The sequence below is a fragment of the Amia ocellicauda genome, chromosome 3, assembly GCF_036373705.1.
Source record: "Amia ocellicauda isolate fAmiCal2 chromosome 3, fAmiCal2.hap1, whole genome shotgun sequence".
Classification (NCBI taxonomy): Eukaryota; Metazoa; Chordata; class Actinopteri; order Amiiformes; family Amiidae; genus Amia; species Amia ocellicauda.
This window is the reverse complement of record NC_089852.1, coordinates 42,737,538-42,753,183: the sequence shown is the minus strand read 5'-3', so window position 1 is coordinate 42,753,183 and position 15,646 is coordinate 42,737,538. Positions and strand designations below refer to the sequence as shown.

General features: G+C 39.0%; 1 protein-coding gene and 1 long non-coding RNA gene across 2 annotated transcripts; both read right to left on the bottom strand.

The window, feature by feature from the left end:
- Positions 1–9,343: 9,343 nt before the first annotated feature.
- On the bottom strand, positions 9,344–11,360 carry LOC136746810 (uncharacterized). Its single transcript, XR_010816423.1, has 4 exons — positions 11,211–11,360; positions 10,975–11,046; positions 10,432–10,659; positions 9,344–10,254 (listed from the first exon to the last, which is right to left on the bottom strand). It is a non-coding gene; the product is annotated as an uncharacterized LOC136746810 (long non-coding RNA).
- Positions 11,361–13,471: 2,111 nt separating this feature from the next.
- Positions 13,472–14,648, bottom strand: LOC136747143 (interferon-induced GTP-binding protein Mx-like; the record flags this gene model as incomplete). Its single annotated transcript, XM_066700095.1, is given in 5 exon segments — positions 13,472–13,539; positions 13,542–13,655; positions 13,837–13,975; positions 14,183–14,350; positions 14,415–14,648. Coding segments are annotated over 5 exon segments (723 nt in total), but the record flags the coding sequence as incomplete, so codon positions are not given.
- Between the last annotated feature and the right edge of the window lie 998 nt (positions 14,649–15,646).

Below are 15,646 nucleotides of genomic sequence, written 5' to 3'. Positions count from 1 at the left end.
CAGTTACAGTGCACATTTCTATTGCTTGTGGTTTTCATTCATTGTGCTGAGATATGGATTCATGTTTGAAACATCAGACAACTCTGGCATCATGGTGAAATTTCTGAGAGATTACCAATGTTCAATCATACTGATGGCAAGTTATCATGACACAAGTACCAAGTAAGTACTGCATAATTTCACAATCATTTCTATACTACAGACTCTCACTCTAAAATGTAGTATTTAATCAAAACACAAACTTCAACAAGAGATAAGAGTCTGTTCAATGTCTTGTGGCTCTCTAAGTAAACACACAAATGAATCATTTCATCTCAATGTGGTTTTAAAATATCCCCGAAAGTTCTTGTTTAGTGTTCTAGCTGCTCAGACACCAGTTTGGCTCTCAAATGTGGAGTGTGTGAATCATCCCTTGAGGTGTTTGTGTACTGAAAATCAATAAAAAGAGCAGCACTGAGCTGCAGAATGTGAAAAAGTGTACAAGACGTCACATGTTTCAGCTTATGGGGTTGATGGTTTTGTGTTACACTTGTACTGAACTGATGTAAATTTAAGATGAGAACATGAAAGGAGTAAGTACTGTCCTAATATAATAAAGTGTATACTAAGAGGCAGCCACGTGCACAGATAGACCCCAGGTGGTGCTTGAGCCCCTGCCCTTTTTTCCCATAGTGTCCTTTATCCCGAGTTCCCCCTGCCCCCCAGAATGGACTTTGTCAGCCTCCCACCCCGGACCACACTTTGCCAAGACAGGTTGCCCTTTATTGGCTTGAGCCCCTGCACCCCAAATTGTCTGTTCACAGTACTGCAAAGAGGAGATCCATATTATACAGTTAGGTCTATAAATAGACTGCTGATGTCTATGGGTTCCAGACTTCAGGCAGTCATTGACTGCAAAGGATTTGCAACCAAGTATTGAAACTCACAATTTAATTCATGATTATGTTAGTTTGTCCAATTACTTTGAGCCCCTATAATTGTGGGGACCACATATAAAAATGGGTGTAATTCCTACACCGTTCACCCAATTTGATGTAAATAATTTAAAATAATGTCATTCAAAATGTCCTTTGAAGGTTGTACTAAATAGTATTGGTAAAATATAATGGCCTGTATTACACTGTTTTTACTGTGCCTTGTTTGGATTTCTTTTGTAATAATCGCTGGGTTTACTAAGGAATGAGACCAACACATCAGAAAACTTATGATAAGGTTCCACACCAAAGACTGATCCTCAGATTGGAAGCTGTAGGCATTCAGGGTAATGTAAGTAGATGGATTATGAACTGATTGATGTATAGGAAACAGAGGGTGTCGATTAGAGGAGTCACTTCTAACTGGAGTGAGGTTGTTAGTGGAGTTCCACAGGGATCAGTACTAGGGCCTTTGCTGTTTCTAATCTTTATTAATGATCTGGACTCTGGGATAGTTAGCAAACTTGTCAAATTTGCAGATGATTCTAAAATAGGTGACTCGGCAGCACAGGCTATTCAGAGGGACTTAGATAACATTCAGTTGTGGGCCGACACCTGGCAGATGAAATTCAATGTGGACAAGTGCAAGGTATTACATGCAGGTAACAAAAATGTCCACTATAATTACACTATGGGAGGTACAGATCTAGATGCAATAACGCATGAGAAAGACTTAGGAGTCTATGTGGACTCCTCACTTTCTCCATCCAAACAATGTGGGGAAGCAATAAAAAAGGCAAACAGACTGTTAGGGTATATTGTAAAAAGTATAGAATTGAGAACAAGGGCAGTAATGTTCAGACTGTACAATGCACTAGTTAGAGCTCATCTGGATATTGTGGACAGTTCTGGGCTCCACACATCAAGAAAGATATCGCTGCTCTAGAGACAGTTCAAAGGAGAGCAACCAGACTTATTCCAGGTCTGAAGGGAATGTCCTACTGAGAGACTGAGGAACTGAACCTTTTCACCCTGGAACAGAGGAGACTACGTGGGGACTTGATCCAAGTCTTCAAAATCATGAATCATGAATCATGACCACATCAAACCAGAGGAGCTTTTCCAGATCAGCAGGGACACATGCAATAGACTCAGCCCACTGCATGTTTGTCCACCTTGTTTGCTATAATTAGATGCATGTTTTACACATTTGCACTTCATTTGATTTCTCCTTCTCCAGATCCTGTGCAGTGCAAACCAGCTTTAATTTGAATGGAAGAGATCTGTTTGTTTAAAATCCTCACTGGCTCCTTTCATCCGGTACTGCTCACTGGTTCCGTGTACGTTTGTGTTTGTAACTTTTTGAAGTTAAAAATAACAAGTTCCCTTAATTCATTTTGAAAGAATTCAGGCAAATTAATAGTTACTGTTAGAAAATTCCAGGGTCACATCACACAAAGCACAGAGGCACAACATTATTTTCCTCCACACCACCATCAATACATTTGTAACATAGCGGAAGCCAAGGGAACGAACACAGATGCAGAGCAGTAGACAGGTCCAGGAACAGGCAAGGGTCATGGTCCGGCAAATAGGGAAATATGGAAAGTCAAGTACTTGAGGTTGATAAGGCCAATCAACTTAAGGTCAATCACAAGGTGATCAAGACAATAAGTGTAATACAGATAGCAGTGGTCATAGAAACAAAGCAAGGGGTAATCCAGGAGATGGTGGTCGTAGTAGCGAAGTTGTGGTCAGTGACTCAGAGACAAACGAGGAAGTGCTTAGATAAGAAAGTATGGGAATAGGAGAGTTAGCGCTGAGAGAAGGGACCAGGGGATTATTATAGTGGTGTAGAGGGAAGAAGGTAACAGTGGCTGGGGTTGATTGACGAATGGGAGCAGAGGGTGAAGAGCGAGTGCACAGAGTGTAGAGGAATGTTCATTGATAGGCTAGAACTCAGGTGAAGACAACCTCTGGTAGCAGACATGGGTAGTGTTGGCAGAAAGCGTGATCAAATTAAGCAAAGTGGAGAGCAATGACTTCTGTATCTAAGCCATTACAATCTTGTTGTTACCAATTAAATGATTTAAAAACAGACTTTCAAATATTTTTTAATAACCTCCTTACTGTGTAATGCTTTACTTTTAAGATCTATAAAGAAAAAAGAAAGAAGGTTGATAGTTACTCTAGTATTTTAATTAGACCTTTCACCTTCCATTGCATGTTTGTTTTTAGAAAACAATTTATTGCTGAATTACATTTGGTTGGGCAAGAATGGAGAGCAGTTTGAATATTGAACAGTAATGTTAAGAAAGAAGTTTGATGAAACGCAAATTAAAAATATGTTTGTCTGCCAGTTGTTTTCATGGTTTAATTGTACTACAGGTTCCTGGGAGAAAACTGATGTCTTGGGGCCTGAACTGGTCCATGTAACAACTTTGAGTGTTACAATCTATTTGTGTGTGCAATTAGCTCATTACAAAGTTCCTAAACATATTAGCATTGAGTTGTTTATTTTACATTTCTGAAAGTCATTTGTATAAGGAAAGTCTGTTTTATGCAATGGCTTTAGCTGAGTATCTATCATTAGTATGACTTATAATTATACTAAGTTATAGTCTTTGTTCATCCCGGGAAAATTCCTCACTGCAGCTGAGTGGAGCCAGTGCACGAGAGAGCACGAAATAGCATGAGAGAGCAATCACTGTGAAAAGGAGTTGAACACACACGCAAGGATTGGAACTGAGGAACCTGTATGGCAACTGAACTATACTTCTGCATGAGGACCCGACCTGGAAATTAACCCCTGAGCAAACTGACTATGAGACTGAAGATTCACAGTGGTTGTATTGACTGTTAAAACTCAAGTCTGAACATTATACATTTTTATGTCTACTGAACTATTTTCACCTTTTCCCAGATGCCACCCTACAGCGCTACAGTGGTGAAAAATGTGGGCAAGGCTGTGAGAAACAACAACAAATTATTCAGCTATGGAAGCAACCGGAAACCAATTGCTTGTTATTAGAAGAGCAACACCAGCAGATGACTATGGACCTGAAAAGATTGACTGCTGAAGTCATTGTGGCAAAAGCCACCCAACAGGCAGTACCTCTCAGGGCCACCTGGATCGTGCATGACACCAGCGGATTACTTGAGGCCTTCCTAAAAACATTTGAGTGCACTGCAGAACAGGAGATGTGTCCCAAGACCAAATGGGCAGGAACACTGGCTCCATTTCTTTGTGGAAATGCACAAAAAGCATGGTCGGATCTGGAAGCAGCATATGCCAATGATTATGACAAACTGAAGAAGGAATTATTAGCATGATTGGGAGATACTGTTACAGTAAAGGTACAGCAGTTCTATACTTGGACATTCCAAGTGGGGAAGGCATCCCAGATATTGCACCTGATCCACTTAGCGAGGAAGTGGCTGGAATCCAAGACACTTGGTCCCAGAGCCATGGTGGAAAGGATAGTGATTGATCACAGAATGTCATCAGCCAGTGCAGTCCCACCACTGTGGATGGTGTTGTGGACCTTGTCTAGAGATGTTGGGCCTTGGTTGAACTAATCCATGGATGCGGAAAAACTGGCCCTTGAAGAAGGAAGAAGAAAACCCTCCCACCTTCCCATACCCTGAGTATGGAAGGAAAGAAATAACATGGGTGGAACTGAACAACTGAGATGAACAACTGAGATGAAGCAGAGGAGCAGAGGATTCGGTGACACAGTCGGGAATGCTACAACTGTGGGGAGGTGGGACATATCTTTTGAAATTGTCCCAAGACGAAAGAGCCAATGCAAGTCAATGCTTCCAGCCTCCACAAATATCATGCCATCTCCACCCATGTACACGCATGCCACCTTCCACCCCACCTCAGTCGGATATAAGTACAATGGAAAGAAGTAAAGGCTTTCCTTGACTCCGGCAGCATGGTTTCCCTGGTCATGCCTTCTCTGCTGCCCCTGATGCAGATAATGACTACACCCACCAATATGTACAGCTCCCCTTTGGACTCCACGGAGTCTAAGCCATTTTTCAAAGGTTGATGGACCAAATTCTGTGGCCCCATGAAGCCTACGCTGCTGCCTATCTAGACGATGTGATCATACACAGTCGATCTTGGGAAGAGCACATAACCCAGTTGACAGCAGTCATTGATGCTCTTAGGCAGGTTGGACTCACAGCCAACTCAAAGTAATGTATCCTGGGACTCAGTGAGGTGAGATATCTGGGGTATTCTATTGGACGTGGGTTGATAAAGACCCAAAAGAGGAAGGTTGCTGCAATCCAGAATTGGCCACGTCTGGTGAATAAGAACCAGGTACGTACATTCCTGGGGATAACAGGATTCTTCAGAAGGTTCATAAAAGATCATATGATAACTACAGGCCCTCTGTGCGACCTAAATAGGAATGCTAAACATACTATATTAAATTGAAATCCCACAGCCACAGGGTCATTTTAGGCCCTAAAATTGCTCTATGTACAGGCCCTGTGTTTTATTCACCTGATTTCTCAAAGCCCTTAATAGTGCAGATGGACTCAGCGGACACTGGAATCGGAGCCGTGCTCTCCCAGGAGGTGAATGGGGAGGAACACCCCGTACTCTACATCAGCCATACATTGTGTCCTCGTGAGATGAAATATGCAACAATTGAAAAAGAGTGTTTGGCATTTAAGTGGGCTCTGGAGTTGTTAAAATACTATTTTCTGGGCTGAAAGTTTGTATTGATGACAGAACACGCTCCCCTAACCTGGATGAAGAAGTATAAGAACGCCAATGCATGGATCACCCGTTGGCTCCTCAGCCTTCAGCCCTTTCTCTGTCTTGTATGCATGCCATATTTTATTTTCTTATGCACAATTCTCACCTTTTCCCAGAAGTCTGCCCAACAGCTCTACAACATACGCTTAATCTGATATCTTTATAACATCAATATACCTAACAAACAATCAATTGATTATACAAACAAACCAAAACATAAAATTTAATTGCATATACAAATACAGGTTCTCACAGTAACATTTTGGTTCAGGTAAATTGTACATCCCAGAATGAGGTTCCACAGACATCTCTACATTTAAAACACACTAAGTATCTAAGTGACATTCTGTTTTATTTAGTAGAGGTAAATGTGTCCAACAAGTTGCATACTGTACAATTGGTCTAAAAAACACAAAATGTAGACTGTACTTCTAATATAGCCCTTGTTAATGCCATAACCTGGGGAATTGCTTGATGACCTTAAAATAGAAAAGTTCGAAAGTGTTTGAGAGAGAGAGAGAGAGGAGGGTGTGTGTTTAAAGTAGGGATATAGCACAATTATTGACGTTATTTTACAACATAAGTTTATAAATTTTATTAAACTTGAAATTTGCAATACATAATTTACTTAAAAAAAGGTGCTGGTATAAAAAGAAGGTAAAAACATACAAAATTGGAAACACAAGGTTAATAAAACAATGTAAAAACTAAACATTAAAAGTGTCCTAATGAACTCACAGGCATGATTGGTATAAAACACAAATACATCATGTATAGTTTTCTTTGTCACGTTTTGTATAAAACATTGTAAGCAATCCCACACAAAGTCTGGATGTGGGTGCGGGTCCCTTTCATGTCAGTGACTGGGATTTAGGGTATTTACTGAATTGAATACGTGCTTTAAAAACCCGACTACAACTGCCGTGGGTAACTGTAGGATTTAATAAAAGGCTGTTTTGGAATCATAGGACATTAAGAAGTACTCAAACTACATTAAAAGAGACTATGCAATTTGTTAGTGAATATGCAAATTGTTGTTTAATTACTGGTGATTAATTGTGTGTGATGAATTGTCCTAGACCCTTTGGCAACTGTCAGGTCTTCCACATGACACTTCTGCAAGTTCACCACCAGAGGTCTCCAGTGTACACAATCATGCCCCATATCCTTCCAGGTTTCCACTGATCTAACCTGTGACTGTATCTAATTAGCCCAGTCCCATGCATCCCCTCTCACCTGCTCCCTGTTACAAGCTCATAACCTCACCTGTACTTATACCCCCTGGATTCCTGGCACCATTGCGAAGTCTTGCATTCCCTGTGTTGCATTACAGAGCGTTTCCTCCTATTACCTACTACTGAATTCTCTACCCTGCTTTTCATTGCCGACTACCACCTTTTGGTTTCTCCTTGCCTGTCTTGTTCGTCCTGTGCTTGACCCACTGCCTGCCTTATCGTCCTTGATTCCTGGATTTTCCCTATTGCACTGTGTGACAGATCTTGATCCTTGCCTGTTTTTAGATTTGCCTTCTGCCACGCATCTGATCTTGCATCTGAATTAAGTTATGTTAACCTGAGCATGAATCCAAGAATGCAATAGGTAACACTTTAACATGAAAATGTATTTTTTTTTAATTGAAAAGGTATAGGCCTACAGTAAACACTTTTGAATTAGTTCTCACACCTTCTGTCAGTAAATAAAGTCAACCCCAGAAACAGTAGTTAAACTGTTGACAGCAGTTTTCAACCTGCCATATGGGAACATCTCCAAGCAAATGCTTTCTTCATCTGTTCTTCTGAAACAAAAAGTTATAAATAAAATAAAATAAATATTTCCTTTACAATAAAAAAATGAAAAATATCATCCATAAAACATAAATTGTACAAATTCTGGATTAGAATGAGTTGGAAGATCAGGTTGGTTGAATGTAAGCATCTGTCAAGTCACAGACAAATCATACATAAATGAATAGTTGGTGCTCGATTGGGCTTCAAATGTCTTTTCTTCTTGGTGTTTTAAATAATGCTGTCAGGCCTGATCTATGCACTTCCCCTGTTCACCACTTGAGGTCATCCTCATCACCCGAATACTAGCCAGTCTCTCTCTCTCTCTCTCTCTCTCTCTCTCTCTCTCTAATAGCAATCATCCAATTTACATACCTATATACCATGCACACATATCCCAATAACCCTCTGCACTCATTGGTTCTACTCTCCCTACCAGCTCCACTGACTCCACTCTGCCCTGCAATTAAACCCGTTTGCTCGTTAGTCAATGCTAAATATTGTCTTCTTCTCATAGTCACTTCTAAACATTCTTATATATCTCCTGTCCATTAGTGTTCCTGACTTCTTGCTTTGTCCTTATGACCTCCTCTTTGGATCTCCTTGTTTTGCCTGTCTGCTCAATTGATATACCTCTGTTCTTTACTATACCCAGGGCAGGCTCTGGCACTTTTGCTGCCCTAGGTGAGATTTGAGGATGGTGCCCCCCCTCGAAGAAAATTAATTCAATAGGCCTATTACATTCATTTACATTCACAGCAATTTTTGCTCATTCTTCTTTGCAAAATTGCTCAAGCTCCATCAAGTTGGATCGGGACCTTTGGTGAAAAGCAATTTTCAACTCTTTCCACATATTCTGAATTGGATTGAGGTTCGGGCTTTGACTAGGCCACTCCAGGATATTGACCTTTTTGTTTTTAAGCCACTCCATTTTGGCTTTGGCTGTATGTTTGGGGTCATTGTCCTGCTGGAAGATACATTTTCCCAGGTCTCAACAGACTTCAGCAGGTTTTTGTCCAGGATTTCTCTGTACTTTGCTGCATCCATTTTGCCCTCTATCTTTATAAAGTTTCTAGGCCCTGACTCAGAGAAGCATCCCCATTGCATGATGCTGCCATCACCATGCTTCATGGTAGGGATAGTGTTCTCAGGATGATGTGCGGTGTAAGGCTGGTGCCAAATGTAGCGCTTAGCATTGAGGCCAAAAAGGTCTATTTTGGTCTCATCAGATCATAGAATCTTCCTCCACTTGGTCTCAGAGTCTCTCACATGCCTTCTGGCAAACTCTAGTCAAGATTTGACGTGAGTTTTCTTCAACAATGGCTTTCGTTTTGCCACTCTCTCATGAAGGCCACTTTGTAAAGCACGCAGGCTATTGTTGCAGTATGCGCAGTGTCTTGACATAGACCTCTTGGTGGCCTCCCTGACTAGTGCCCTTCTCGCCAGGATACTCAGTTTTTGAGGACAGCCTGATCTAGGCAGATTTACAGTTGTGCCATATTCTCTTCATTTCTTAATAATGGACTTTACTGTGCTCTGGGGGATATTCAATGCCTTGGAAATGTGCTTATATCCTACCACTGATTGGTGCTTTTGAATAACCTTATTTCGGATTTGATTTTACTGTTCCTTCATCTTCATTATGTTATTTTTGTTAGGAATTGTACAAACCAACTGTGGGACCTCCCAGAGACAGGTGCATTTAACCTGAAATCATGTGACACACCTTAATTGCACAGAGGTGTGGGTCTGCTGATTGGATAAAGTATTTTGAAGAGTTCAAAGCTAAAATGCCATATTTAATTCAAATATTTAGTGAAGCACCTTTCAGTAAGGGAGTCAGAGTCTTCTGTGAAGGTAATCTTTATTCCAAGCTAGCAATGGGAGAGTAGTTTCAGGGGAAGTTACTTCTGCCAGTCTCTCCAAACAATGAGAGAATATACATTTTTATAGAATTTGCAAAGCGTGATACAATGCGTGCACAGACCTCTGGTCCAATCAATAGTTGACAAGGTGTGGTCACTCTAGGTATCCAATTAGTATGTTCTTGCCTTTCAGTTTCCTTTGCGTACAATAACATACATATCTCATGTTTCCGTGCTTCTTCTTGTTATTTGATAATATTGCATAATAGGCTATTGCACAGTATAATATTTCTTAATATTGTCTTAGCAGAATCAGAGAAAAACTACTTATCCCAGTACATTTAGATATCCTGTTAACCCTTTAATACACTGTAAGGTTCTTCATTTAGTAACATATAAGTAACGGATATGCAGGAGCAATTCACATACGCAGAGATATTTACCTTTGAATTGTAAAAGCCGCTCAAAATGCATCTATGGCGGTGCTAATATTAACTTAAATTGTTTTGTCAAATTAATATTGAGAAAATATTAATTCAAAACACGTTTACATGAGAGGCATCTACCCATTTACCAGGTTGTAATAGTATATTTTTTATATAGCCTATGTCTACAAAAACCTAATTGTTTTCTTATCTTGTTAGGCCTAAGTTGAGATTTTTTAACAAAGAATTTGCTTGATTCAGGGTCTAGAATTCGGACAGAGCAGTGTATGCTTTGTTCAGACGAGACTGGCGTTCCAGTAAAAATCTTCTCTTTTCAGCCGTGTCTTCCTTCTCTTCTACCATTTTGTCTACCAGACTTCTCTCTTGTAAGAGACTGAACATCTCTCTCTGGAGCTCGGCACCAGACTCCTGCAGCAGGTAAAACCTCATCACCATGGGCACAGAGTCCGACAGCCGACTGGAAGCAATCTGTTCAAACACAAAAGTCACGTTTGTCCCATCAACATATCAGTATTTTGTATATTTGTGTTTCTTACTAAAGTATTTGCATGATATTGTTACTGTAATCAATATGGGAATTTCAAAGTTTGAATTACAAAATATTTTTAGCAATGTGTATAAAGAAACACTGTGAGCATACAGCACCTTATAATAAGCTTTCAATTGGGTTGTCATTGCAGAAACCTGCGATTTCTGGTCTGCTGGATTCTTCTTGACTTTATATTCCATGTTCTCATCCATGGCCTGAAGTTCATTTAATTTTAAAGTGTAAGTCCAATCCTGTGTGTAAATCATTTCTTCCATCTTGAAGAGTGTGTTCTGGAATTCCCCAGACCTGTCATCCTCCAGTTTGCGAATCTTACATATTTTATCCTGGTGACAAATAGGCTGATATAATTAATCTCCTGCAAGAGCTTACATTCTGGTTCTTAATATACCCCAATTTTCATCTTAATAATCTCCAAATTGTCATGAAATTTACAGAAATCATATTTCATTAAACAGTATTAAGGTTTTTAAATGTATTTTCAATCATTGAAATTTGATAAACCATACTAATTATTTTTTAAATAAAATAATCATTCAGACAAATAAATAAATAAATAGATAGCATGTCTTTAATTCTTGTAAAATATAATTTAAAGTCTTTGAATATAAATATTGTAGGTTAAGTATTATCTGCTGTACCTTTGTGTAGTTCAGAAGATTAGGCAGTTCACGGAAATGTGTCAGTGCTGTTTTGGTGAAAGATACATGGATCTAAAGATAAGAACAATAATAATCATTAATTTTAAAATGAAATGCTAAATTGGAGATGGCAAATGGCAAAAGTGAGATATTAAATACCCAATACAGGTACTTTTGTTTTTTATTTATATAAACAGTTAAAAAAGTCAGATTTAGTGTATGTACAACAAACTTACCAGAAATCACTGACTGCAGACTGGAAGCTGGTTGTTCAATTCCTCTATCATATTTTTGGCTATAGCTTCAAATACAGAATAATTGGTGAATCCTGGCAACTGTCTGCCCCTGCATTTTTCAATCAATTCTTCAACCACCCCAGGTAATTCTGCAACTGTAACAGAATTATCAAACATAAAAAATAATAATTGATACTACCAGGATGGTAAAATGTTATAGATTTATGTCACTATCTAGATTTACATCTTTAAATATCAGAAGTGTCACAGAAAATTATACATTTAGCAAAGGGGACAAAACCCCTCCTGAGATGTGTGCAAACCTGGTGGCCAACTACAAGAAACGTCTGACCTCTGTGATTGCCAACAAGGGTTTTGCCACCAAGTACTAAGTCGAAGGGGTCAAATACTTATTTCCCTCATTAACATGCAAATCAATTTATAACTTTTTTGAAATGCCTTTTTCTGGATTGTTTTGTTATTATTCTGTCTCTCACTGTTAAAATACACCTACCATTACAATTATAGACTGATCATTTCTTTGTCAGTGGGCAAACGTACAAAATCAGCAGGGGATCAAATACTTTTTTCCCTCACTGTACATGTGAATCTGCTTTTTTTTTTTTTGACTACCAGTAAGTCTGTTTATTGCCTGCTTCTTGTTTTTAGATCAACATTTCAGGTGTTGTTCCATTTCCATAAAAAAAAAAACGTAATATTTCAAACACTTATAATTGTTCATTAAAATGTGTCAAAGCAGTCTATGAAGGAAAAACCAACATAAAGTGTCTCAGTAAATTGTTGGGCACCACGAGCCACCAGAACAGCTTCAATGCTCTTGGCACAGATTTTACGAGTCTCTGGACTCTACTGGAGGGATGAACACCATTCTTCCAAAAGATATTCCCTCATTTGGTGTGTTGATGATGGTGGTGGAGAGCGCTGTCTAACACGCCCATCCAAAATCTCATAGTCATATGATTCACATCATTTTCATACTCATCAAACCATCAGTGACCCTCGTGCCCTGTGGTTGGGGGCATTGTCATCCTGGAAGAGACCACTCCCATCAGGATAGAAATGTCTCACATAGGATAAAGGTGATCACTCAGAATAACTTTGTAATGATTTGCAGTGACCCTTTCCTATAAGGTGACAAGAGGACCCAAACCATGCCAGGAAAATGCCCCTACAGCATAACAGAGCAGTCAGGCCTGTACCATTCTGTTGGTGTTGCCACACATGCCCTCGCCCACTTGTCGAGAACACTAGCCAGTTGAGCGTCTTTGTGACTGAAGCTATTATATATATATATATATATATATATATATATATATATATATATATATATATATATATAATAGCTTCATATGTATATAAATATACACACCAATTCTCATTGTGCTAAATGGGTCCTAACCAAATGCAATGCTTGTAAATAGTAGTTTATCACAATATCACATTACCTTGATCTGTGGTTCACACCAGCCTGCTTAATGGGCAGCATTTGCCTTTAACAAGACACAAACATTTCAGAGTACAATTAATCCTCTCTGAATAAACTGTCCAGCAAATAAATCATAAGAGTGGTTTAACTAATTGGAAAATATATGTTACCAAAAAGCACTTATCTGCACTTGTTTTTGCTGTGACAATGTAAAATGTGAACATGTTAATCCTGTGTGCAAAAACACAAAATAGAGAAGATATACACAATATTTACTAATAAAAATACCAAATAACATATTTATATTAACAATATAATATAATAATCCCAAATATTTGAGACTTCTAGAAACCAAAACGTTGACACACTTTGTAAGTGTAGGTATTGCTAATGATTTATGATAATTCCACGTTTGATGGTTGTTGTGGTAATTTGATTGTTTTTGATTTATTATATGCATAGTTACATCAAATTGAACATGTACTTCTCCTGGTGTTTGTGGGTGGTTTGCCTTCATAGTTATGCCTTCATAGTGTTGCATTTTGTCTAACCATTTGTATAATAGTACATTATATTGTGTGCTTGGGGTTGCTCCCAGTTTATAAATACAATGATTCAAAATGTACATTTCCTTAATTCTTTAATTTATTTGAAAGGAGAGCTCTTGAGTGTGGGGATATGTACATAAAGATTGAAGCTGAGGGTTCCCTCTCCGACATTATTAATATGGGGGTGGTGTAGTGAAGTATATCCACTAGGAGGCGGTACATATAGATGGATATAGATATTTATAACTAAATGGATGCATAAATAATTACCGGAAATGTTCTCTAAAAAACATTGTTTCAACTTGTAGAGCCTCGGAGAGTGACATCTTCTCTGGCCTCGGCAGCGGACAATCATATAACCCTTTTTCAGAAAGATGACATAATTCCTGAGGATTTGGTTGATTCTGTCCTCCATCCCTTGGTCAATCAGGTCTGGTTTCATCATAACACCTAGGAAACAACCGTAGACAAAATACTGTACATAATGGTGATTTTATGGACTGCTTTGGTGGTTATTGCGTATGGGATTAATGAATTAGGCCCTATGATACCAAAGTCTTTAGTGCTTCAGGTACACCGCACACACAAAAAGTATTAGACATTACCACATAGATTACAGTGGTGTCATTACCCAGCGTCCTCTCTCCTTTGGGGTCCACTTCTCTTGCCATTTTCAATGCCTCAGTGGTGGCAATGTCAGAGGTACAAGGAATAACCACCAGGTTTATTGTTTCCTCTTTCTTGATGTAGGTGTGGATTAAAGCTTTTATGTGAAAATATAAGTATAGAACTTGGATTGGCAACTTCTAATAAGTGTCTTAGTTTCCAGCTCAGGATGAACCTGGACCTGAAGAGACACAATCCAGCAGCTTGTATAATTAAGCGAAATAATCAGTTTCTTAAGACTTGAAATGACTGCACATTATTTTTTAATAAATTAATAAATAAATAGTACTTAATTTGGGATTCCTTCTCACCTGCTTTCCAATGTCCTCAGGCTGCCTTCCCACTGTGACCCGAGTGATTCCTGGCAGGTCAATGAGGGTTAAGTCTGGACTTGTAGCGGATTCAATCACAACTGTGATCAATTCATCACTGATTTCAGAATCCTTACCTGCCAGTTCATTTTGAGCTGTAGAAATTAGTACAGGTTATAAATGAGTGGTAGAGAAGTGATGTGTATTTGATCTCAATCAAGAAGCTTTATATATTGATAACAGGAGAGGAGAACCAAATTTAAGAGTGAATAAAATGCATCAAAAATGACAGTAGGGGTAGCTGTACCCCTGACAGTGCCTCCAGCACAGAGCTGTTTCCAGAGCTCTGGTCTCTGATAACCGCTATAGTTGGTAAAGATAAGTCCTTCTCGATTCCAAGTGATCGGAGGTAATCCACAAAATTGATACAACTTGTTTTCAGAGTGAGTGTACAGTGCAGACAACATTATTTATCTATGTGGAAAAAATACATGTATAATCTGAGGCACCACAGGCTTTAAGTGTGTAAAGTATCATACTAAAAGATTCATGATGTAATGATGGAAAAGCAGACGGGAGTTTGAGAGTTTGCCTCAATCCTAGAGATCTTAATTAGGCTGTTAGCTGCCCACAGTTATCACCTGTCTGTTGGCAGATGCCAAAAGCTTTTCAGTCCTGGATGTAAGTTCAGGTTTCTGGCAACTCAATTTGCATGAGAAAAGTTCCCATCTCTGCACCTTTAAAACCCAATATGGATACTACAGATTCCAGTGGTTACTCACTACCATAAGTGTTTCATAGAATGGTGAAACAGCTCTTTGAAGGAATTGAAAGAATGGAAACCTACATAGATGATGGGGAACTGGAAGTGGAGTCTGATCATAAGCCTTTGGAAACTGTAAAAAAAAGCCTTAAGCAGTTCACCACCAATAATCCAACGGTTACTAATGTGGTGGCAGAAGTACCAGGTTAGAGTCAAATACAAACCAGGTTGATTACTATTCAAAGTTTGGTGAAGTCGTACTTAATTTAAGTAATTCATTTAAAATCTGTACTTGCTCATCATGGCATCCCAGAAATCTAAATTTCAGATAATGGACCACAATTTGCTAGTACTGAATTTAGGGAATGGGAGTTCTGTCATACTACTACAAGGTATGCACAGTCAAACGGAAGGGTGGAGCATAGTGTGTAGACCTTAAAATACATACTGAAGAAAGCAGAGGCAGATGGAAGAAATCCCTATTTGGCCTTGCTTGATAGTCAAAATACTCCATCAGATGACAAAGAACATCCCCCCGCACCACGACTGCTGACTAACGATGTATAGAAACTTCTGAAACAGAGACGGCAGAAAAAGAGACTGTACTTTGATTGAGGAACAAAACCATAGAGAATACAGCAGGAAGGAATGTGGAAATCTGCTTTCATTTCTGAAATAGCTGAGGAGCCAAGGTCCTCTAT